We start from the raw sequence: 20,928 nt of genomic DNA, 5'->3' as shown, positions 1-20,928 counted from the left end.
ATTATTTGTTTATTATTATTATTTCATGCATTCTCTTTGTTTTTTTTATTTTTTTTATTATTATTATTATTATTATTATTATTATTATTATTATTATTATTTCATGCATTCCTTCATGAAACAGAGGGGTTCAGTTAATTTTTGATTATGCAACACTGAAAATGCACCTCTAGTGTATAAGATTTGGCCTTGTACCTTAGGACTTCCTTTTGGGCTATAAATGATTTCTCATTTGATTCTGTGATTCTATGTTCATTTTGATTTGGAAGAATCCCTGTTGTTTCTACTCTCGATTCCCACCCCAGAGTTTCCTCAGAGCAGTTTTCATCTCCTTGTTCCTAAGTGTGTATATCAGTGGGTTCAACAAAGGGGTGATTGTGGTGTAGAACATGCTCACCACACTATCCATGGAGTCCTGAGAAGCTGGCCTCATATAACGATAAAACACAGGCAGGTAGTATATGAACACCACAGTAAGATGAGCACTGCAAGTTGAGAAAGCTCTGTGGTATCCTTCACTGCTACTAATCTTCAAAATGGCTGTGACGATATAAGCATAAGATGTTAGGGTAAGGAGAAAGCAGGTCATTGTTATAAAGTTCATATCAATGATGATCATCAATTCGTTAAATTTTATGTCAACACAAGCCAGCTTCAGGATGGATGGAATGTCACAAAAGACATAGTCAATGTAGTTGTTCTCCCCATAAGGCAAATGAAAGGTGAGAAATGCAGAGACTGAATTTCTGTTTTCCCCTTGATCAATCATAATGTTGTCCTTAAAATCAATTATCTTTCTTGTCACTTTCCTGATTTATTTTTACAGAGACTGTATCTGACAGAGACTTTTGCTCCTCTAGTCATGGAACATCACAGGTCATACTGATTTATTTTTACAGAGACTGTATCTGACAGAGACTTTTGATCCTCTAGTCATGGAACATCACAGGTCATACTGATAAAAGAAATCATTATTATTTGTTTATTAATATTATTTCATGCATTCTAGACACACATGTGTGTGTTTTAGGAAGAAACAGAAGGATTCAGTTAATTCATGGTTATGCAACACTGAAAATACCCCTCTAATGTATAGGATTGGGCCTTGTGCCATAGGACTTCCTTTTGGGGGTACAAATGATTTCTCATCTGATTCTATATTGAACTTTAATTTTGATTTGGAAGACTCCCTGTTGTTTCTTGATTAAGTTTCCAGGGGAAACAAAAGAAGAAGGGAAATGGATATTGCATACATCTATAGTTGGAAAAAACAATAAGAAAAGTGGTAAGGATCCGTCTTCTTCATGATTTATGCAATGACCTCAGAGCTTACATCTCTCTTGATATCTGAACAAGCATTCCCTTGCTAGGTATGCATAATTACGCCACAGTTTTATGTAAGGGAAGAAAAGTAAATCTAGGCAAAAAAATGGTCAGGATCCCTTGACTAAACAAGGATGCATCACATAAGAGTTGTTGCGATAAACCCCCTCCTTTGCAACAAGGCCAGCAGCCAATCATACTGGAGTGCAAAATGAACTCTTTAAATCCCCCAATACACCTACTTCATCTTGTGCTTTATACATGAAAAACGAATGACGTGGAAAGCTAATCTCATGTTGCACCTGCAAAGAGACCTGAGGGGGAACACGGTCTACTTGAAGAAGAATCTCAAGCAATGGTTGATCAGATCAAAAAAACAAAAACAATCTCAACTTTGCTATACAAAAGTCTATGCTCACGAAATTTGCATGAATAAAGTCACAAAAGAGCAATGTTTATTCAAATTACTATATCGGAGAGATTCCTACAGCATGGGAGAAGCTCATGGAGAGACATTCAGCAGAGTTAAGTGCCTTTCTAAAAGGTACAGTTCTTTATAAACACTCCAATAGATCTTCAGTAAAAATTAGTGGCTAAAAAATTCTTCTTTTTCCCTGATTTTTTTCCTCTATGCCTCTGTTGAGATCTCTTCAGAAACAGGTCTTGTAGGAGGCAGTGGAATCCCAGCCAGAAGTCCAGGAAGAGGTCGAAATATTACTTCTCCTCAAAATATATGGTAGAGAGGAAGATTTCCTGCAATTCCTCCTCTTCTATATCCAAGACAGCACAGCTAACTGAGGCTGGCTGAACAAGGACACTGTGAACATCTGTAAGCAAACCCTGGTTCAGTCAGGATTTATCTAGGAGTGTGAGCAGGCAACAACTGATAGGAATGTGTGCTTGGCAAACCTCAGGCTTCCTTCCGCATTGCTTATATCTCAGATTATTTCCTGAGCATCTTTTCAATCTTCCTCTTCAACCAGATGCAGCGAGGAGGACCATTGGCCCAACTTGTGATTCCACTTCTTTACACCTCTAACCAAGTCATTCCCATTGAATTAAGAAAGAAGTGATTACACATAACACATCTGAAAGAAGCTGCTAATCGGCTTCTTTTGGCTTTCTATGCAATTTGACCAGCTCTATCAATCATTTAAAAGAGGTCAATAGAAAATTTCCATACAACCGTAAAATAGGTCAGATTTCCACACTGAAATAATAACATAAATTTGACTATTCCCAATGTTTCTTTTCAAAAATGTACAAATGACTTGGGTATACTTCCTGGTGTCTACTCTCGATTCCCACCCCAGAGTTTCCTCAGAGCAGTTTTCATCTCCTTGTTCCTAAGTGTGTATATCAGTGGGTTCAACAAAGGGGTGATTGTGGTGTAGAACATGCTCACCACACTATCCATGGAGTCCTGAGAAGCTGGCCTCATATAACGATAAAACACAGGCAGGTAGTATATGAACACCACAGTAAGATGAGCACTGCAAGTTGAGAAGGCTCTCTGGCGTCCTTCACTGCTACTAATCTTTAAAATGGCTGTGATGATATAAGCATAAGATGCTAGAATAAGGAGAAAGCAGGTCATTGTTATAACGTTCATGTCAATGATGATCATCAATTCGTTAAATTTTATGTCAACACAAGCCAGCTTCAGGATGGATGGAATGTCACAAAAGACATAGTCAATGTAGTTGTTCTCCCCATAAGGCAAATGAAAGGTGAGAGATGTCTGAAAAGCAGAGTTCAGGCTGCCTCCAATTATGGTACCAAAGGATAGGATGAGGCAGGCTCTCCAGGTCATGATGTTGCCATAATGGAGGGGTTTACAGATGGCCAAGAAGCGGTCATAAGCCATCAAAGTGTAAAGAAAACATTCTGCACCTCCAACAGAGTTAAAAAAGAATACCTGTGTTATGCACCCTGCAAAGGAAATGACCTTTCCTCTGGAATTGAATCCTGCAATAACTTTGGGAACCACCACAGCTGAGAAGGCCATATCCAGGATGGAGAGATAACACAGGAACCAGTACATGGGCTTGTGCAATTGAAGGTCAGAGATCATGACCCAGATAATCAAGGCATTTCCAGAAAGAGTCAGGATAAACATGGTCGAGAAGAAGAGAAGGAAAGGGAGCTTGAACCCTTGAGGATATGGAAACTCAGACAGGATAAACCCATTTGGGGCTGTTTGATTTGGACACTCCATGTATCAGTTATTCTGATATGTACCCCAGGTCCCTTGAGCAATGAGCTGTTCTAAGTTCCTACTGGGTAAAGTCACTAATAGCTTCTGTGCATTTTGCAGGACTTCAATTTACTTACTGTGAAAGAGATGCCATGCATTGCTGTGCACTTTTCCTTCACACACAGGACTCAATATCACATCATCCTCATTTTCTCATATTTCAAGGGGGTAGTTATATAAAATAAATGAAAAAGTACTATTTATTAGGTAAATAAATTAATATTCAATATGCTGGAGAAAGTGCTACCACTTTTTCATTTATTTCATACTTATCATCTATCTATCAAAATTGTGAGCAGTCAATTAATTCCTCTAACAACAGAAAGCTACCGGGTAAGTATCTTGAGGTGGAATTGTTATTAAGCAAGTCCTCATTAGCATTCCTGAATATTCACAAGTTCAAGAAGTGTCTCCACCTAAACGACTAGGTGGGAAACCACAGAGGCCTTGACATCTATATCATTTGCTGTAGCATAATGTTGCCTTTTTCAACTGGAGACGGTCTGCAGGAGATATGAATAAGAAATATTCAGTCATAAGAATAAATCATCAATCATAACACAACGCTAAAGAGACCGTTGAACTCACTCCGTGGATTTTTTTTTGAGGGGGCATAATTTGCTTCTTGAATGAGCAATTCGAACACTGTGAACAAATTGGAGAAGAAGCCATTGAATTCATTCTGAGCTATGGATGCTTGTGTAAAATGGATTGCAGTTGGCAAAAGGACAACTTTGTTAGTCCTGCCATAAATTGCTAATGCTGTATTGTGTGGTGGAATTGTTATCAAGTGAGTCCTCAGTGGCATTCCTGAGTATACAGAAGCTGAAAAAGTGTCTCCACCCAAATGACTAGGTGGGAAACCACAGAGATCCTGGCATCTGTATCATTTTCTGCTGCATAATGTTGCCTTTCTCAACTAGATACGGTCTGCAGAAGATACGAATAAACAATATTCAGTCATAACATTCATAAAACAGAACAATAAATCGTCAATCATCCATCTTAAAACAACACTAAAAAGACTGTTGCAGTACTGTGTTTTTTTGGGGGGGGGGGGGCAAAATTTGCCTCTTGAGTGAACAATTCCAACACTGTGAACATGTTGGAGAAGAAGCCATTGAATTTCCTCTGATCTATGGTGGCTTGTGTAAAATGGATTGCAATTGGCAAAAGGACAACGTTGGTAGGTCTGCCATTAATTGCTAATGCTGGTGCAGGAAGAGTAGACGGAAGCTATTGATGGATATTTAAATTATTTACTTTCTGATTTTTTGCTTTATACCATGGCATTCAGTTTCTCTTGGGCAATTTATGGAGAGCAGATGATCTTTCTTTTCAGAGATTGCAATGTTATTTCAGTTGTCTCCAGGATATCTTCAACCGGATTGAGAAGGCAAGGGGAGATCTTAAGACTTCTTTCTAAAGTGAAGGCTGGCATAAATGGTTGCATGAATACCAAAAGAAGGTGTTGCAGTTCCAGAAGGGTAGTCAGGTCTTGTGAAATATTAGCTAGTTTAAGCTTATCTGTTGTGAATTTGTATGATATTCCAAGTCTGGTTGATTCCTTCTTAAATAGGATTAGGTCTTCTCTCCTTTTCACATCTAGAGGCCCTTGGAGTTCTTTTCTGAGGATCTGATGGAATCCTGCTTGAGATGAACTCTCAATGTGAAATGAAGAATTAGGCAGAGTCACAGATCTTCATGTTTCCAGATAGGAGCATTTAGACCCTACTCTCTCCACATCTTTTTAAAATATTGCATCTTCAGTGAAGACTCCGCCCTTATTCCCTAGAGTTAGTGAATGCTATTTTAAAATATTACTGATTTCAAAGGCAATTACGATTACCAGAAAATCCACTAGGGAACAATTATTTTCACACAATAGGTAAGTTTGAAAGTTCACCCGCATAATAATCAAAGAGATCAATTAGCCATTAGTTAAGATCCCATTGTTTCCACTGGGAACTAATTCAGAAGAATTCTTTTACCCCAGACCTGACTGCCAAAGTCATTTTTCTGTCTTACCATTTGCATTATCTTTTTCCTCCTCCAAAATGCAGAGGTTGAATTTCTGTTTTCCCCTTGATCAATCATAATGTTGTTCTTACTTTACAATCCATGATTTTAGTCATCTCTTTCCTGATGTGTTTTTACATATCTCTGACAGAGACTTTTACTCCTCAGGTCTTGGAACAAACAGAGGGATTCAGTTAATTCTTGGTCTGCAATACTAAAAATGCACCTCTAGTGTTTAGGATTGGGCCTTGTACCATAGGACTTCCTTTTGGGCTACAAACGATTTATCATCTGATTCTGTGATTCAATTTTATGTTTGATTTGGAAGACTCCCTTTTGTTTCTTGATGGTTATGTTTCCAGTGGAAACCAAAGGAGAAGGGCCATGGATATTGCATGCATTTATTGCTGCAAAAAAAAGGATACCAAGAATGATAAGGATGCCTGTTTTTCATGATTTATACAAAGATCTCGGCAGCTTATGTCTCTCTTGATATCTGAACAAGCATTCCCTTGCTAGGAATCTGAGCTAAGGGAATATTTAGAAATGTTTTGCCTTTCTACCAACAGGAATGCATTGTTTCCCATTTTTTCCTCTGATTTCAGTGTCAAGAAACATTGTATAATGGCAGCAATTATGTCTACAATTAACGGACGTTTGTATGAGTGTTGACACTCTGTGTAAACTCTTCCATTTGTCTTCTTCTCCTTCTCCTTCTCCTTCTCCTTCTCCTTCTCCTTCTCCTTCTCCTTCTCCTTCTCCTTCTCCTTCTCCTAATACATTTTTAAAAAATGCAATAAAGATGTCCATTTCCTTGCTGCCTTCCTTCTCCCAACCAAAATGAAGAGAATAATATGGAATTAAAAAGTATGCATCATTGGGCCACAGGTTTGTGTCAGGAAAGAGAAGTACCTCCAGACCTCCAGTGATGATGTCAGGATCCTGTGACTAAACAAGGACGCATCACACAAGAGTTGTGAGAAAGTCCCTCCTTTGCAAGAAGGCCAGCAGCCAATCATACTGAAGAGCAAAATGAACTCTTTCAATCCAAGTCAATGTGTGTGTTTGTGTGTGAGTCTCCCTGTGTGTAACTTTTCCAATATGACTGTGTTTGACATGTTTTTGTTTTATACTTTTTGCTGTATGCTACCCTGAGTTACTTCTTGTGAGATGGGCGGCCGTATAAATTTGCTAAAAAGACAAACAAGCAAGTGAACTCTTTCAATCCCCCTAAGTGCTTAGTTCATCTTGTGGTTTATTAATGAAAAACTAATGATATGCAAAGCTGATCTCATGTTATACCTGCAAAGAGACCAGATGGGGACCATGGTGTACTTGAAGAACAGTCTCAAGCAATGGATGATCAGCTCAAGGAAGGGGAAAAAAATGTAATGCAGTTGAGAAGTGAGCACTGAATTTGACGGAAGATGCTAACTGAAGTTGACTAAAAGGCAAATCAGAACGTAGGAGACATAATAAACTTGGGAAGTTCTTGTTGCGCAATTAAAGTTCATCTGGAAAAATGAATCTTTTCTTCCTTCCTGCCTAGGGCAAGGGTCCTCCTGGAATTCAGTAACTCACCCAAGGAGACAGCTACACACAGATCTCTACAATTCTGGACAAGAACACAGTAGAAAGCAGGAATATTTTACCATGTCTTTGTTCCTCAGGATAATGTCAGCATTATTGCAAGAATATGATAGGGGAAAAGGTTGCATGATTAATATCTCTGTTGTAATTACAGAAAAATAATATTTGCGTAATATCCTCAAACCTAACTATAGAATGGTTTAAAATTCTCAGGTTTAGTGAATAAAGTCAGAAAATAACAATGTTTATTCAAATTAAAATCTCAAAGAGATTCCTACAGCATGGGAGAAACACACATAGAGACATCCAGAAGAGTGCATTTCTAAAAGATAAGTGCATTTCTAAAAGGTACATTCATGTATAAACTCTCCAATAGCTCTTCAGTAAATATTAATGGGTAGATACTTCTTTTTCCCTCTCTGATTTTCCCCCCTCTATGCCTCTGTTGAGATCTCTTCAGAAACAGGTCTTGTAGGAGGCAGTGGAATGCCAGCCAGCAGTCCAGGAAGAGGTTGAAATATCACTTCTCCTCAAGACACATGGTAGAGAGGAAGACTTCCTGGAATTCCTCCTCTTCTATGTCCAAGAGGGCAGAGCTAACTGAGTCTGGCTGAACGAGCTCTGGTTGGATCAGGATATCTCTAGGAGTGGGACTAGGAAACATCTGAGAAGAATTCAGTTCAATTCAATTCAGTTCAAGGTGTTGTTTATGACCTTTAAAGCCCTTCATTGCATGGGCCCAGGTTACCTGAGGAACCCTCTCATCCCAATCACGTCAACCTGTCCCACCCGGTCTGGCAGGAAGGATATGTTACAGACCCTGTCAGCTAAAGCAATGCAACTGGCAGGGTCCAGGAGAAGAGCCTTTTCTGCTGTGGCTCCCACCCTCTGGAACATCTTGTCTCCTGATGTGAGATTGGCCCCCACTCTGTTGGTCTTCCAAAAGGGCATTAGGGCCTGGCTCTGCCAACTTGCATGGGACCCAACAGGGGTTCGCTGCACTGGGGATGCTTGGTACTTGAGAATGCTCTGTCACTTTTTTAGTTTTAATCTTTTCAGTTTTAACCTTTTTAGGCTCAAATTATAACTTTTGTAGCTTTCAACTTGTATATTTTTGTAAAGATGTTACAGTTTTTTATTTGTAACACTGCCTAGAGTCACTTATACAGTGAGATTTCATTTATTTATTTATTTATTTATTTATTTATTTATTTATTTATTTGATTTATACGCTGCCCATCTCTCCCAGAGGGTGACTCTGGATGGGTTATAATTAAAAGGATGGGTGGCATATATAAGTTTGATTAATAAATAAATAATAAATAAATAAAACCTGTGCTCTGCAAAACTCAGGCTTCCTTCAGCATTGCTTATATCTCTGAGCATCTTTTCACTCTTTGTCTTGAAACCACATGCAGCAAGGAGGACCAGCAGTCCAACTTGTGATTCCATTTCTTCGCACCTCTAAGCAAGTCATCCCCCCTTGAATTAAGAAAGAAGCGTTTATGCACAACAAACTGAGTCATCCGAAAGATGCAAATTGACCAATGGTATCAATTATTTCAGTGGAACCATAAAAGATTTTCACACTGAAAAGATGACATAAATTTGACTATTCGCCATGTTTTTTTTTTTAATGTAAACATATCTTAGGTATACTTTCTGCTGCCTACTCTGGATTCCCACCCCAGAGTTTCCTCAGAGCAGTTTTCATCTCCTTGTTCCTAAGTGTGTATATCAGTGGGTTCAACAAAGGGGTGATTGTGGTGTAGAACATGCTCACCACACTATCCATGGAGTCCTGAGAAGCTGGCCTCATATAACGATAAAACACAGGCAGGTAGTATATGAACACCACAGTAAGATGAGCACTGCAAGTTGAGAAGGCTCTCTGGCGTCCTTCACTGCTACTAATCTTCAAAATAGCTGTGATGATATAAGCATAAGATGCTAGGATAAGGAGAAAGCAAGTCATCGTTATAAAGCCCATGTCAGTGATGATCCTAAATTCATTAAATTTTATGTCAACACAAGCCAGCTTCAGGATGGATGGAATGTCACAGAAGACATAGTCAATGTAGTTGTTCTCCCCATAAGGCGGAGGGAAAGGTGAGGGATGTCAGAAATGCAGAGTTCAGGCTGCCTCCAATTATGGTACTGAAGGAGAGGATGAGGCAGGCTCTCCAGGTCATGATGTTGCCATAATGGAGTGGTTTACAAATGGCCAAGAAGCGGTCATAAGCCATCAAGGTGTAAAGAAAACACTCTGCACATCCAAAGGAGTTCAGAAAGAATACCTGTGTTACACAGCCTGCAAAGTAAATGACCTTTCCGTGCAAGTCGAATCCTGCAATAACTTTGGGAACCACCACAGCTGAGAAGGCCATATCCAGAATGGAGAGATAACACAGGAACCAGTACATGGGCTTGTGCAGTTGAAGGTCAGAGATCACCACCAGGATGATCAGACAATTTCCAGAAAAGGTGAATGTAAACATGATTGAGAAGAAGAGAAGGAAAGGAAGCTTGAATCCTTGTGGATATGGAAACTCAGAGAGGATAAACTCATTTGGGGCTGTTTGATTTGGACACTCCATGTATCAGTTATTCTGATATGTACCCCAGGTCCCTTGAGCAATGAGCTGTTCTAAGTTCCTACTGGGTAAAGTCACTAATAGCTTCTGTGCATTTTGCAGGACTTCAATTTACTTACTGTGAAAGAGATGCCATGCATTGCTCTACAGTTTTCCTTCAGACAAAGAAATCAATATCACATCATCCTCATTCTGTCGTGTATCATGGTGGCAGTTATATGAAATAAATAAAAAAGAATATTTATTAGATAAATATATAAATATATACATACATAAATATTCAATATGTTGGAGAAAGAGCTACTACTTTTTCATTTTTTTCATAGCTCATCTATTTATCAAAATTTTGAGCAGTCAGTTAATATCCTTAAGGAAAGGAAGCTACTGGGTAAGTATTTTGAGATGGAATTGTTATCAAATGAGTCCTCAGTGGCATTCCTGAGTATACAGAAGCTGAAAAAGTGTCTCCACCCAAATGACTAGGTGGGAAACCACAGAGATCCTGGCATCTATATCATTTCCTGTAGCATAATGTTGCCTTTTTCAACTAGATACAATCTGCAGAAGATATGAATAAACAATATTCAGTCATAACATTCATAAATCAGAACAATAAATCTTCAATCATCCATCTTAGAACAACACTAAAAAGACTGTTGCAGTACTGTGTTTTTTTTGCGGGGGGGGGGGGGGCAAAATTTGCCTCTTGAGTGAACAGTTCCAACACTGTGAACACGTTGGAGAAGAAGCCATTGAATTTCCTCTGAACTATGGTTGCTTGTGTAAAATGGATTGCAATTGGCAAAAGGACAACGTTGGTAGGTCTGCCATTAATTGCTAATGCTGGTGCAGGAAGAGTAGACGGAAGCTATTGATGGATATTTAAATTATTTACTTTCTGATTTTTTGCTTTATAGCATGGCATTCAGTTTCTCTTGGGCAATTTATGGAGAGCAGATGATTTTTCTTTTCAGAGACTCCAATGTTATTTCAGTCGTACCAAGGACCTCTTCAACCAGATTGAGAAGGCAGGGGGAGATCTGAAGATTTCTTTCCAAAGTGATGGCTGTGAGAATTAGTTGCATGAATACCAAAAGACGTTGTAGCAGTTCCAAGAAAGTAATCAGCTGTTGTGAAATATTAGCTAATCTGTTGTAAATTTGTATGATATTCCAAGTCTGGTTGATTCCTTCTTAAATAGTATTAGGTCTTCTCTCCTTTTCACATCTAGAGGCCCTTGGAGTTCTCTTCTGAGAATCTGATGGATTCCTGCTTGAGATGAACTTTCAATGTGAAATGAAAAATTAGGTAGAGTCACACATCTTCATGTTTCCAGGTAGGAGCATTTAGACCCTTCTCTCTCCACATCTTTTAAAAATATTGCATCTTCAGTGAACGCTCAGCTCTTATTCCCTAGAGTTAGTGAATGTTTGTTTAAAATATTGCTGATTGAGGAGAAAGTCAGTTACAGTTACCAGAAAGTCCGCTGGGGAGCAATTACCTTAAAGCAATAGGAAAGTTTGAAATTTCACCCAGATAAGAATCAAAGAGATCAATTGGCCAGGACTTAAGATCCCATTGTTTCTAATGGGAACTAATTCAGAACAATTCTTTTACCCCAGACCTGACTGCCAAAAATGACCTGACAAGTCATTTTTCTGTCTTACCATTTTCATTATCATTTTCCTCCTCCAAAATGCAGAGATTGAATTTCTGCTTTCCCCTTGATCAATCATAATGTTGTCCTTACTTGAAAATCTATGATTTTTCTTGTCTCTTTCTTGATTTATCTTTTACTCTAGAGGAGTAAGAGATCATGGAACATCCCTGCCTTAATATTTGATCCATTCTAGATACATACTGTATCTAGAATGATTTTAGTTATCTCTTTCCTGATGTATTTTTACACATTTCTGACAGAAACTTTTACTTCTCTCGTCACGGAACATCATAGTTCATACTGATAAAACAAACTTTATGATTTCATGTATTCTGGATACATATGTGTGTTTTTAGGAAGAAACGGAGGGATTCAGTTAATTGTTGGGTATGCAATACTAAAAATGCACCTCTAGTGTTTAGGATTGGGCCTTGGATTCCTTTTGGGCTATAAGGAATTTCTCATTTGATTCTATCATTCTATGTTTGTTTTGATTTGGAAGAATCCCTGTTGTTTCTTGATGGTTATATTTCCAGGGGAAACAAAAGGACAAAGGAAATGGATATTGCATAAATTTATAGTTGCAAAAAAGGATACCAAGAGTGACAAGCATCTGTCTTCTTTATGATTTGTATGTAGATCTCAGCAGCTTACATCTTTCTTGATATCTGAACAAGCATTCCCTTGCTAGGAATCTGAGCTAAGGGATTATTTCGAAATGTTTTCCCTTTATACCTCCAGGCATGTATTGTTTCCAGGCATGTATTTTTTCTCTGATTTCAATGTCAAGGAAGATTGTATAATGGGAGAATTTATGTGTATCATTGATGGAAGTGTGTATGAGTGATGACAATCTGTGCAAACTCTTCCATTTGTCATCTTCGTCTTCTAATAAGAATAATGATTGGAGAACCCGTGACCTGTTAGGTCATAGTTTCAGAGATATTTCCTTACCTAGACAAAGAAAAAGAATGATCAAGGGCAAAAAAGCAGTGGGAGTGTGAGTGACTTATGACTTGCTGCCAGGTTTCCCATTGACTTTGCTTGTGGGAAGCTGGCAGGGAATGTCAGACTCCCTTCCTTCCTTCCTTCCTTCCTTCCTTCCTTCCTTCCTTCCTTCCTTCCTTCCTTCCTTCCTTCCTTCCTTCCTTCCTTCCTTCCTTCCCACATATAATATAGACTTGTGCCATTTACCCTATCCTCATGACCCTCCGGAGAGCCCCACTCCCCATTCTGCCATGTCCCCAGGGGCCCCTCCCTTGAGGGAGGAAGAAGGCTCACTCATCAATGCCCAGCCAGCCCTACCTCACCAGCAGGCATTCAAATCGCCTCCTCATCTTTCCCTCAACAAACACCACCATTAAGAGTTTTCAAATTTCTGCCTTGTTTCCAAAGCAGCCAATCGCTGCTCACCTGTTAGGCTTGCTGCCACTGGATTGGACACAGGGGAAGAGGGAGGTGGAAAAGAGGTTGGGGATATGACCATAATGATCATGTGACCTGGGCTGACCGAGGTGGTGCAGCAGCACAGCAGTGGTGAAGCAGACACAAATTTCCCAAATTTCAATCCCGTGGGAGTAATAGTTCTTGGATTTTGGATGCATTCTGTAAATTATCCCATTTTAGGTACCTTGCTTCAAAAATTGTTGCCCTATGATGCACCGTTTCACCCAGTTGAAGGTTACAGATATAAGAGTCTTAATATTATGTAGATGATAATAATGATGATGATGATGATGTTGATGATGATACATTTTGGAAAAAATCAATGAAAATCTCCATTTTCTTGCTGCCTTCCTTCTCCCAACCCAAATGAAAAGAATAATTTGGAATTAATGATTATGCATCATTGGACCACAGGTTTATGTCAGGGAAGAAAGGTACCTCCAGGCCCCCAGGCACAAAACTCATGATGAGTTCTGGATCCCTTGACTAAACCAGGATGGAGCACACAACAGTCGCTGTGATAAACCCCCTCCTTTGCAATAAGGCCAGCAGCCAATCATACTGGAGTGCAAAATGAACTCTTTCAATCCCCCAAGATGCCTACTTCATCTTTTACTTTATTTATGAAAAACTAATGACATGCAAAGCTAATGTCATGTTGCACCTGCAATTGACCCAAGAGGGAGCACGGTCTACCTGAAGAAGAATCTCAAGCAATAGATGATCAGCTCAAAAAAAAAAAAAAAAAAAAAAAATCTCCACTTTCCTATACAAAAGTCTATGCTCTTGAAATTTGCATAAATAAAGTCAGAAAAGAACAATGTTTATTTAAATCACAAGATCAGAGAGATTCCTACAGAATGGGAGAGTCACAGGCAAAGTCATTTGGAAGAGTTATTAAGTGCATTTCTAAAAGGCACAGTTAAGTATGTACTCTCCCAGAGCTCTTCAATAAAAATTAGTGGGTGAATAATTTTTCTTTTTTCCTCTCTGATTTTTTTCCTCTGTGCCTCTATTGAGATCTCTTCTGAAGCAGGTCTTGCAGGGGCAGAGGAATGGCAGCTAGCAGTCCAGGAAGAGATTGAAATATCACATTTTGTAAAGAGACGCAGTGGAGAGGATGATTACCTGGAATTCCTCCTCTTCTATGTTCAAGAGAGCAGAGCTAACTGGGGCTTGCTGAACAAGGATGTTGGGAATATCTGGAATCAAGCTCTGGTTGGATCAGGATTCTCTAGGAGTGGGAGTAGGCAACATCTGTTAGGAATGTGTGCTTGGCAAACCTCAGGCTTCCTTCAGCATTGCTTATATCTCAGATTCATTCCTGAGCATCTTTTCAATCTTTCTCTTTAACCAGACACAGTGAGAAGGACCATTGGTCCAACTTGTGATTCCACTTCTTTACACTTCTAAACAAGTCATCTCCCCTTCAATTAAGAAAAAAGTGATTATGCACAACAGACTGGGTCATCTGAAAGATGCAATTTGACCAGCTGAATCAATTATTTAAGAGTGGTCAGTAGAAAATTTCCATACAGGTGTAAAATAGGTCCAATTTCTAAACTGGAATGGTTACATAAATATGATTATTCCCCATGTTTCTTTTAAAAAATGTACAACTGTCTTGGGTATACTTCCTGCTCCCTACTCTGGATTCCCACCCCAGAGCTTCCCCAGAGCAGTTTTCATCTCCTTGTTCCTAAGTGTGTATATCACTGGGTTCAACAAAGGGGTGATAGTGGTGTAGAACATGCTCACCACACTATCCAAGGAGTCCTGAGAAGCTGGCCTCATATAACGATAAAAAAGAGGCAGGTAGTATATGCAGACTACAGTAAGATGGGCACTGCAAGTTGAGAAGGCTCTCTGGCGTCCTTCACTGCTACTGATCTTCAAAATGGCTGTGATGATATAAGCATAAGATGCAAGGATAAGGAGAAAGCAGGTCATTGTTACAAAGTTTATGTCAATGATGATCATCAATTCGTTAAATTTTATGTCAACACAAGCCAGCTTCAGGATGGATGGAATGTCACAGAAGACATAGTCAATGTAGTTGTTCTCCCCATAAGGCAAATGAAAGGTGAGAGATGTCTGAAATGCAGAGTTCAGGCTGCCTCCAATTATGGTACTGAAGGATAGGATGAGGCAGGCTCTCCAGGTCATGATGCTGCCATAATGGAGGGGTTTACAAATAGCCAAGAAGCGGTCATAAGCCATCAAGGTGTAAAGAAAACATTCTGCACATCCAAGAGAGGTAAAAAAGAATACCTGTGTTAGGCACCCTGAAAAGGAAATGATCTTTCCCCTGGAACTGAATCCTGCAATAACTTTGGGTACAATCACAGCTGAGAAGGCCATATCCAGGATGGAGAGGTAACACAGGAACCAGTACATGGGCTTGTGCAATTGAAGGTCAGAGATCACGGCCCAGATAATCAAGGCATTTCCAGAAAGAGTCAGGATGAACATGATTGAGAAGAAGAGAAGGATGGGGAGCTTGAACCCTTGTGGATATGGAAACCCGGACAGGATAAACTCATTTGGGGCTGTTTGATTTGGACACTCCATGTATCAGTTATTCTGATATGTACCCCAGGTCCTTGAGCAATGAGCTATTGTATGGGGCAGTTTGCTTGGAGTTAGCTCCTATTGGGTAGAAGTCACTGACAGCTTCTGTGCATTTTGCAGGACTTGAATTTAGGCTCTAAGAAAGCGATTTCATGCACTGCTATGCACTTTTCTTTCAGACATAGGAATCGATGTCACATTATTGTTTTCTCATATGTCAAGGGGGTAGTTATATAAAAGGAATGAAAAAATAGTATTTATTAGATAAATATTCAATATGCTGGAGAAAGAGCTATCACTTTTTCATTTATTACGCATCTATCTATCTATCTATCTATCTATTTTCTATCTAAATTCTGAGCAGTCAAATAATTCCCCTAACAAAGTATCTTGAGGTGGAATTGTTATTAAGGGAGTCCTGAGTAGCATTCCTGAATAGGCACAAGCTGAAAAATGTCTCCACTCAAATGACTAGGTGGGAAACCATAGAGATCCTGACATCTATATCATTTACTGTAGCATAATGTTGCCTTTTTCAACTAGATAGAGTCTGCAGGCTTTATCGATAAAGAATATTCAGTCATAACAATTATAAATCCTAATAATAAATAATCGATCATCCATCTTAAAACAACACTAAAGAGACCGTTGCACTCACTCAGTGTTTTCTTTGGGGGGGGCATAATTTGCCTCTTGAGTGAACAATTTGAACACCATGAACATGTTGGGGAAGAAGCCGTTGAATTCCCTCTGATCTATGGTGGCTTGTGTAAAATGGATTGCAATTGGCAAAAGGACAACGTTGGTAGGTCTGCCATTAATTGCTAATGCTGGTGCAGGAAGAGTAGACGGAAGCTATTGATGGATATTTAAATTATTTACTTTCTGATTTTTTGCTTTATACCATGGCATTCAGTTTCTCTTGGGCAATTTATGGAGAGCAGATGATCTTTCTTTTCAGAGATTGCAATGTTATTTCAGTTGTCTCCAGGATATCTTCAACCGGATTGAGAAGGCAAGGGGAGATCTTAAGACTTCTTTCTAAAGTGAAGGCTGGCATAAATGGTTGCATGAATACCAAAAGAAGGTGTTGCAGTTCCAGAAGGGTAGTCAGCTGTTGTGAAATATTAGCTAGTTTAAGCTTATCTGTTATAAATTTGTATGATATTCCAAGTCTGGTTGATTCCTTCTTAAATAGTATTAGGTCTTCTCTCCTTTTCACATCTAGAGGCCTTGGAGTTCTCTTCTGAGGATCTGATGGACTCCTGCTTGAGATGAACTCTCAATGTGAAATGAAAAATTAGGTAGAGTCACACATCTTCATGTTTCCAGGTAGGAGCATTTAGACCCTTCTCTCTCCACATCTTTTAAAAATATTGCATCTTCAGTGAATGCTCTGCCCTTATTCCCTAGAGTTAGTGAATGTTTGTTTAAAATATTGCTGATTGAGGAGAAAGTCAATTACTAGGGAATACTATTACTAAGGGAATATTTAGAAATGTTTTGCCTTTATACCCCCAGGCTTGTATTGTTTCCCAATTTTCCTCTGATTTCAATGTCAATAAACATTGTATAGTTATCTTGTGGGTAATCCTCTACATTGCCACATGATAATGTTGAGTATCTGCCATTAAGTCAATGTTGAGCCTTAGTGATCACATAGATTTTCTCCAGGGTGATTTGTTGCCAATCTGGTACTTCAGGTTTTCCAAAGGTGCACCCATTGCCGCTGAAATTGAATTGTCTTATTTCTATTTTTAGTATAAGAAATTGATACTGGACAACAGTTCCCATGAATAAAAATAAAAAAAAATGTTTTTTATTCTCTAACACATTTTCCTCCATTACAAAAGATAATATTGTTGAATCCTGTATTCTTGCTTTAGTTTAGCATCTGGAAGTAGGTGTGTGCGGGTGTTTACAAACTCAGTAAATATGTATTAAAAGATACAAATAAATGATTGTTTCCCAAATATTCCAAATTCAGTAGAGGAAATTAGGGTTTAAAAAAACAAAGGAGGCACATACACTTTGTCTGTAAAAATATTTGATATGTTTTTATTAGGCAACATGTAGCTACAATGAATGTCAAGTTTTTTTCAACTCTTGAAATACATGTCATCCTTCCACCCAAATTAACTATCACAGCAATGTCAAGTCTTGGCCAGGAATCTCAGGTTAAGATGATCCCATAGATGGGATGCAAGAAATATGTGATGCAGTGGAGAAGTGAGGACTGAATTTGACAGAAGGAGCTAAGTGAAGTTGACTAAGAGGCAAATCAGAACGTTGGAGACATGATAAACTTGGGAAGATCTTGTTGCTCAGATGAATAAAGTTCATCTGGAAAAACAATTCTTGTCTTCCTTCCTTCCTAGGGCATGGGTCCTGAAATTCAGTGACTCACCCCAGGAGACAGTTGCACACAGATTTCTACAACTCAAGACAAGAACACAATAGAAAGCAGCAATATTTTGCCATGTTATTGCTCCTCAGAATAATGTCAGCATCACTACAAGAATATGATAATCAGGGGAAAACATTGCATTATTAATATCTCTGTTCTATTTACAGAAAAAGAATTGTGCATAATATCTGCAAATCTAACTATAGAATGTGCTATTTCTCAGGTTTAGTGAATAAAGTCACAAATGAACAATGTTTATTCAAATGACAATATCACAGACAATATAAATATCAGTATGGATATAGATATTGATCAATGTCAATATCATATAGTATGGGATAAGCACATGGAAAGACATTCAGCAGAGTTATTAAGGGCTTTTCTAAAAGGCACAGTTGTTTATAAACGCTCTTTATTGAATAGATCTTCAATAAAAATTAGTGGGTAAATAATTTTTCTCTTTCCCTCCCTGATTTTTTTCCTCTGTGCCTCTGTTGAGATCTCTTCAGAAACTGGTCTTGTAGGAGGCAGTGGAATGCCAGCCAGCAGTCCAGGAAGAGGTTTAAGTATCACGTCTCCTCAAAAGACATGGTGGAGAGGATGATTTCCTAGAATTCCTCTTCTTCTGTGTTCAAGAGAGTAGAACTAACAGGCTGGCTGAATAAGGACATTGTTGGGAGGAAAGCTATGACAAACCTAGACAGCATATTAAAAAGCAGAGACATCACCTTGCCAACACAGATCTGCATAATCAAAGCTATGGTTTTTCCAGTAGCAATGTATGGCTGTGAGAGCTGGACCATGAGGAAGGCTGAGTGCCGAAGAATTGATGCCTTTGAACTGTGGTGCTGGAGAAGACTCTTAGGAGTCCCTTAGAGTGCTAGAAGGTCAAACCAGTCAGTCTTAAAGGAAATCAACCCTGATTGCTCATTGGAAGGACTGATACTGAAGCTCAAGCTCAGATACTTTGGCCACCTAATGCGAAGAGAGAACTCTTTGGAAAAGACCCTGATGCTGGGAAAGATGGAAGGCAAAAGGAGAAGGAGATGACAGAGGATGACATGGTTAGATAGCATCACTGAAGCAATGAACATGAAATTGAGCAAACTCCAGGAGGCAGTGAAGGACAGGAAGACCTGGTGTGATATGGTTCATGGGGTCATGAAGAGTCAGATATGACTTAACGACTCAAAAACAACAACAAATATGTATATGTATACATATATGTGTAATCAACCTCTGGCTGGGTCAGGATTCTCTAGGAGTGGGAGTAGGCAACATCTGTTAGGAATGTGTGCTTGGCAAACCTCAGGCTTCCTTCAGCATTGCTTATATCTCAGATTATTTCCTGAGCATCTTTTCAATCTTCCTCTTCAACCAGATGCAGCGGGAAGGACCATTGGCCCAACTTGTGATTCCACTTCTTTAGATTTCTAAGCAAGTCATCCCCCCTTGCATTAAGGAAGAAGTGATTACAGCAAACTGGGTCATCTGAAAGAAGTTGCTCATCCCCATATTTCTAATCGGCTTTTTTGGCTTTCTATGCAATTTGACCAGCTCTATCAATCATTCAGAAGAGGTCAATAGAAAATTTCTGTAAAGCCATAAAATAAGTCAGATTTCCACACTGAAATGATAACATAAATATGATTATTCCCCTTGTTTCTTTTTAAAAATGTACAAAGGTCTTGGGTATACTTCCTGCTCCCTACTCTAGATTCCCACCCCAGAGCTTCCCCAGAGCAGTTTTCATCTCCTTGTTCCTAAGTGTGTATATCACTGGGTTCAACAAAGGGGTGATTGTGGTGTAGAACATGCTCACCACACTATCCAAGGAGTCCTGAGAAGCTGGCCTCATATAACGATAAGACACAGGTAGGTAGTATATGAACACCACAGTAAGATGAGCACTGCAAGTTGAGAAGGCTCTCTGGCGTCCTTCACTGCTACTAATCTTCAAAATGGCTGTGATGATATAAGCATAAGATGCTAGGATAAGGAGAAAGCAGGTCATTGCTATAAAGCCCATGTCAATGATGATCATCAATTCCTTAAATTTTATGTCAACACAAGCCAGCTTCAGGATGGATGGAATGTCACAGAAGACATAGTCAATGTAGTTGTTCTCCCCATAAGGCAAATGAAAGGTGAGAGATGTCAGAAATGCAGAGTTAAGGCTGCCTCCAATTATGGTACTGAAGGATAGGATGAGGCACGCTCTCCAGGTCATGATGCTGCCATAGTGGAGTGGTTTACAAATGGCCAAGAAGCGGTCATAAGCCATCAAGGTATAGAGAAAAGACTCTGCACATCCAAAGGAGTTCAGAAAGAATACCTGTGTTACACAGCCTGCAAAGTAAATGACCTTTCCATGGAAGTCGAATCCTGCAATAACTTTGGGTACAACCACAGCTGAGAAGGCCATATCCAGGATGGAGAGATAACACAGGAACCAGTACATGGGCTTGTGCAATTGAAGGTCAGAGATCACCACCAGGATGATCAGACAATTTCCAGAAAGGGTGAATGTAAACATGATTGAGAAGAAGAGAAGGAAGGGGAGCTTGAATTCTCGTGGATATGGAAACCCAGACAGGATAAACTCATTTGGGGTGGTTTGATTTGGACACTCCATCTATCTGTTATTTTGATATGTACCCCAGGTCCCTTGAGCAATGAGCTATTCTAAGAGGATCTTTGCTTGGAGTTAGCTCCTATTGGGTTGAAGTCACAGATCGCGTCTGTGCATTTTGCAGGACTTGAATTTACTTCCTGAGAAAGAGATTTTGTGCATTGCTGTACACCTTTTCTTCAGGCATAGCAATCGCTATCACGTCGTCCCCAGTCTGTCATATGCCAAGGCAGCAGCTGTATAAGATAAATGAAAAAGAAATCATTAGGTAAATAAATAAATATTTAATATAGTGGAGAAAGAGCTACCACTTTTTAAAAATTTCATATTTATCTATCATCTATTTATCACAATCGTGAACAGTCTCTTAATTCCCTAAACAAAAGGAAACTACGGGGTAAGTATCTTATGGTGGAATTGTTATTAAGC

The 20,928-nt window shown here is 39.1% G+C and overlaps 3 protein-coding genes and 1 pseudogene across 3 annotated transcripts; all 4 read right to left on the bottom strand.

The window, feature by feature from the left end:
* Nucleotides 1-2,614: 2,614 nt before the first annotated feature.
* Nucleotides 2,615-3,541, bottom strand: LOC103054151 (olfactory receptor 10G6-like). The gene has a single exon (XM_007444825.2). The coding sequence runs from the start codon at nucleotides 3,539-3,541 to the stop codon at nucleotides 2,615-2,617; it is 927 nt and encodes a 308-aa protein (XP_007444887.2).
* Nucleotides 3,542-8,858: 5,317 nt separating this feature from the next.
* On the bottom strand, nucleotides 8,859-9,786 carry LOC103058408 (olfactory receptor 10G6-like; annotated as a pseudogene).
* Nucleotides 9,787-14,533: 4,747 nt separating this feature from the next.
* LOC103058182 (olfactory receptor 10G6-like) lies at nucleotides 14,534-15,460 on the bottom strand. Its single transcript, XM_088144067.1, has one exon. It carries the CDS (start codon nucleotides 15,458-15,460, stop codon nucleotides 14,534-14,536), a length of 927 nt encoding a protein of 308 aa, XP_088000193.1.
* Nucleotides 15,461-19,575: 4,115 nt separating this feature from the next.
* On the bottom strand, nucleotides 19,576-20,508 carry LOC103057937 (olfactory receptor 10G6-like). The gene has a single exon (XM_088144066.1). The coding sequence runs from the start codon at nucleotides 20,500-20,502 to the stop codon at nucleotides 19,576-19,578; it is 927 nt and encodes a 308-aa protein (XP_088000192.1). The 5' UTR covers nucleotides 20,503-20,508.
* Nucleotides 20,509-20,928: the final 420 nt, after the last annotated feature.

The sequence above is a fragment of the Python bivittatus genome, unplaced genomic scaffold (assembly GCF_059951505.1).
Source record: "Python bivittatus isolate LINGU-HERP-01145 unplaced genomic scaffold, Pbiv_v1 ctg000430_np1212, whole genome shotgun sequence".
Taxonomy (NCBI): domain Eukaryota; kingdom Metazoa; phylum Chordata; class Lepidosauria; order Squamata; family Pythonidae; genus Python; species Python bivittatus.
This window is presented reverse-complemented; position numbering and strand designations above follow the sequence as displayed.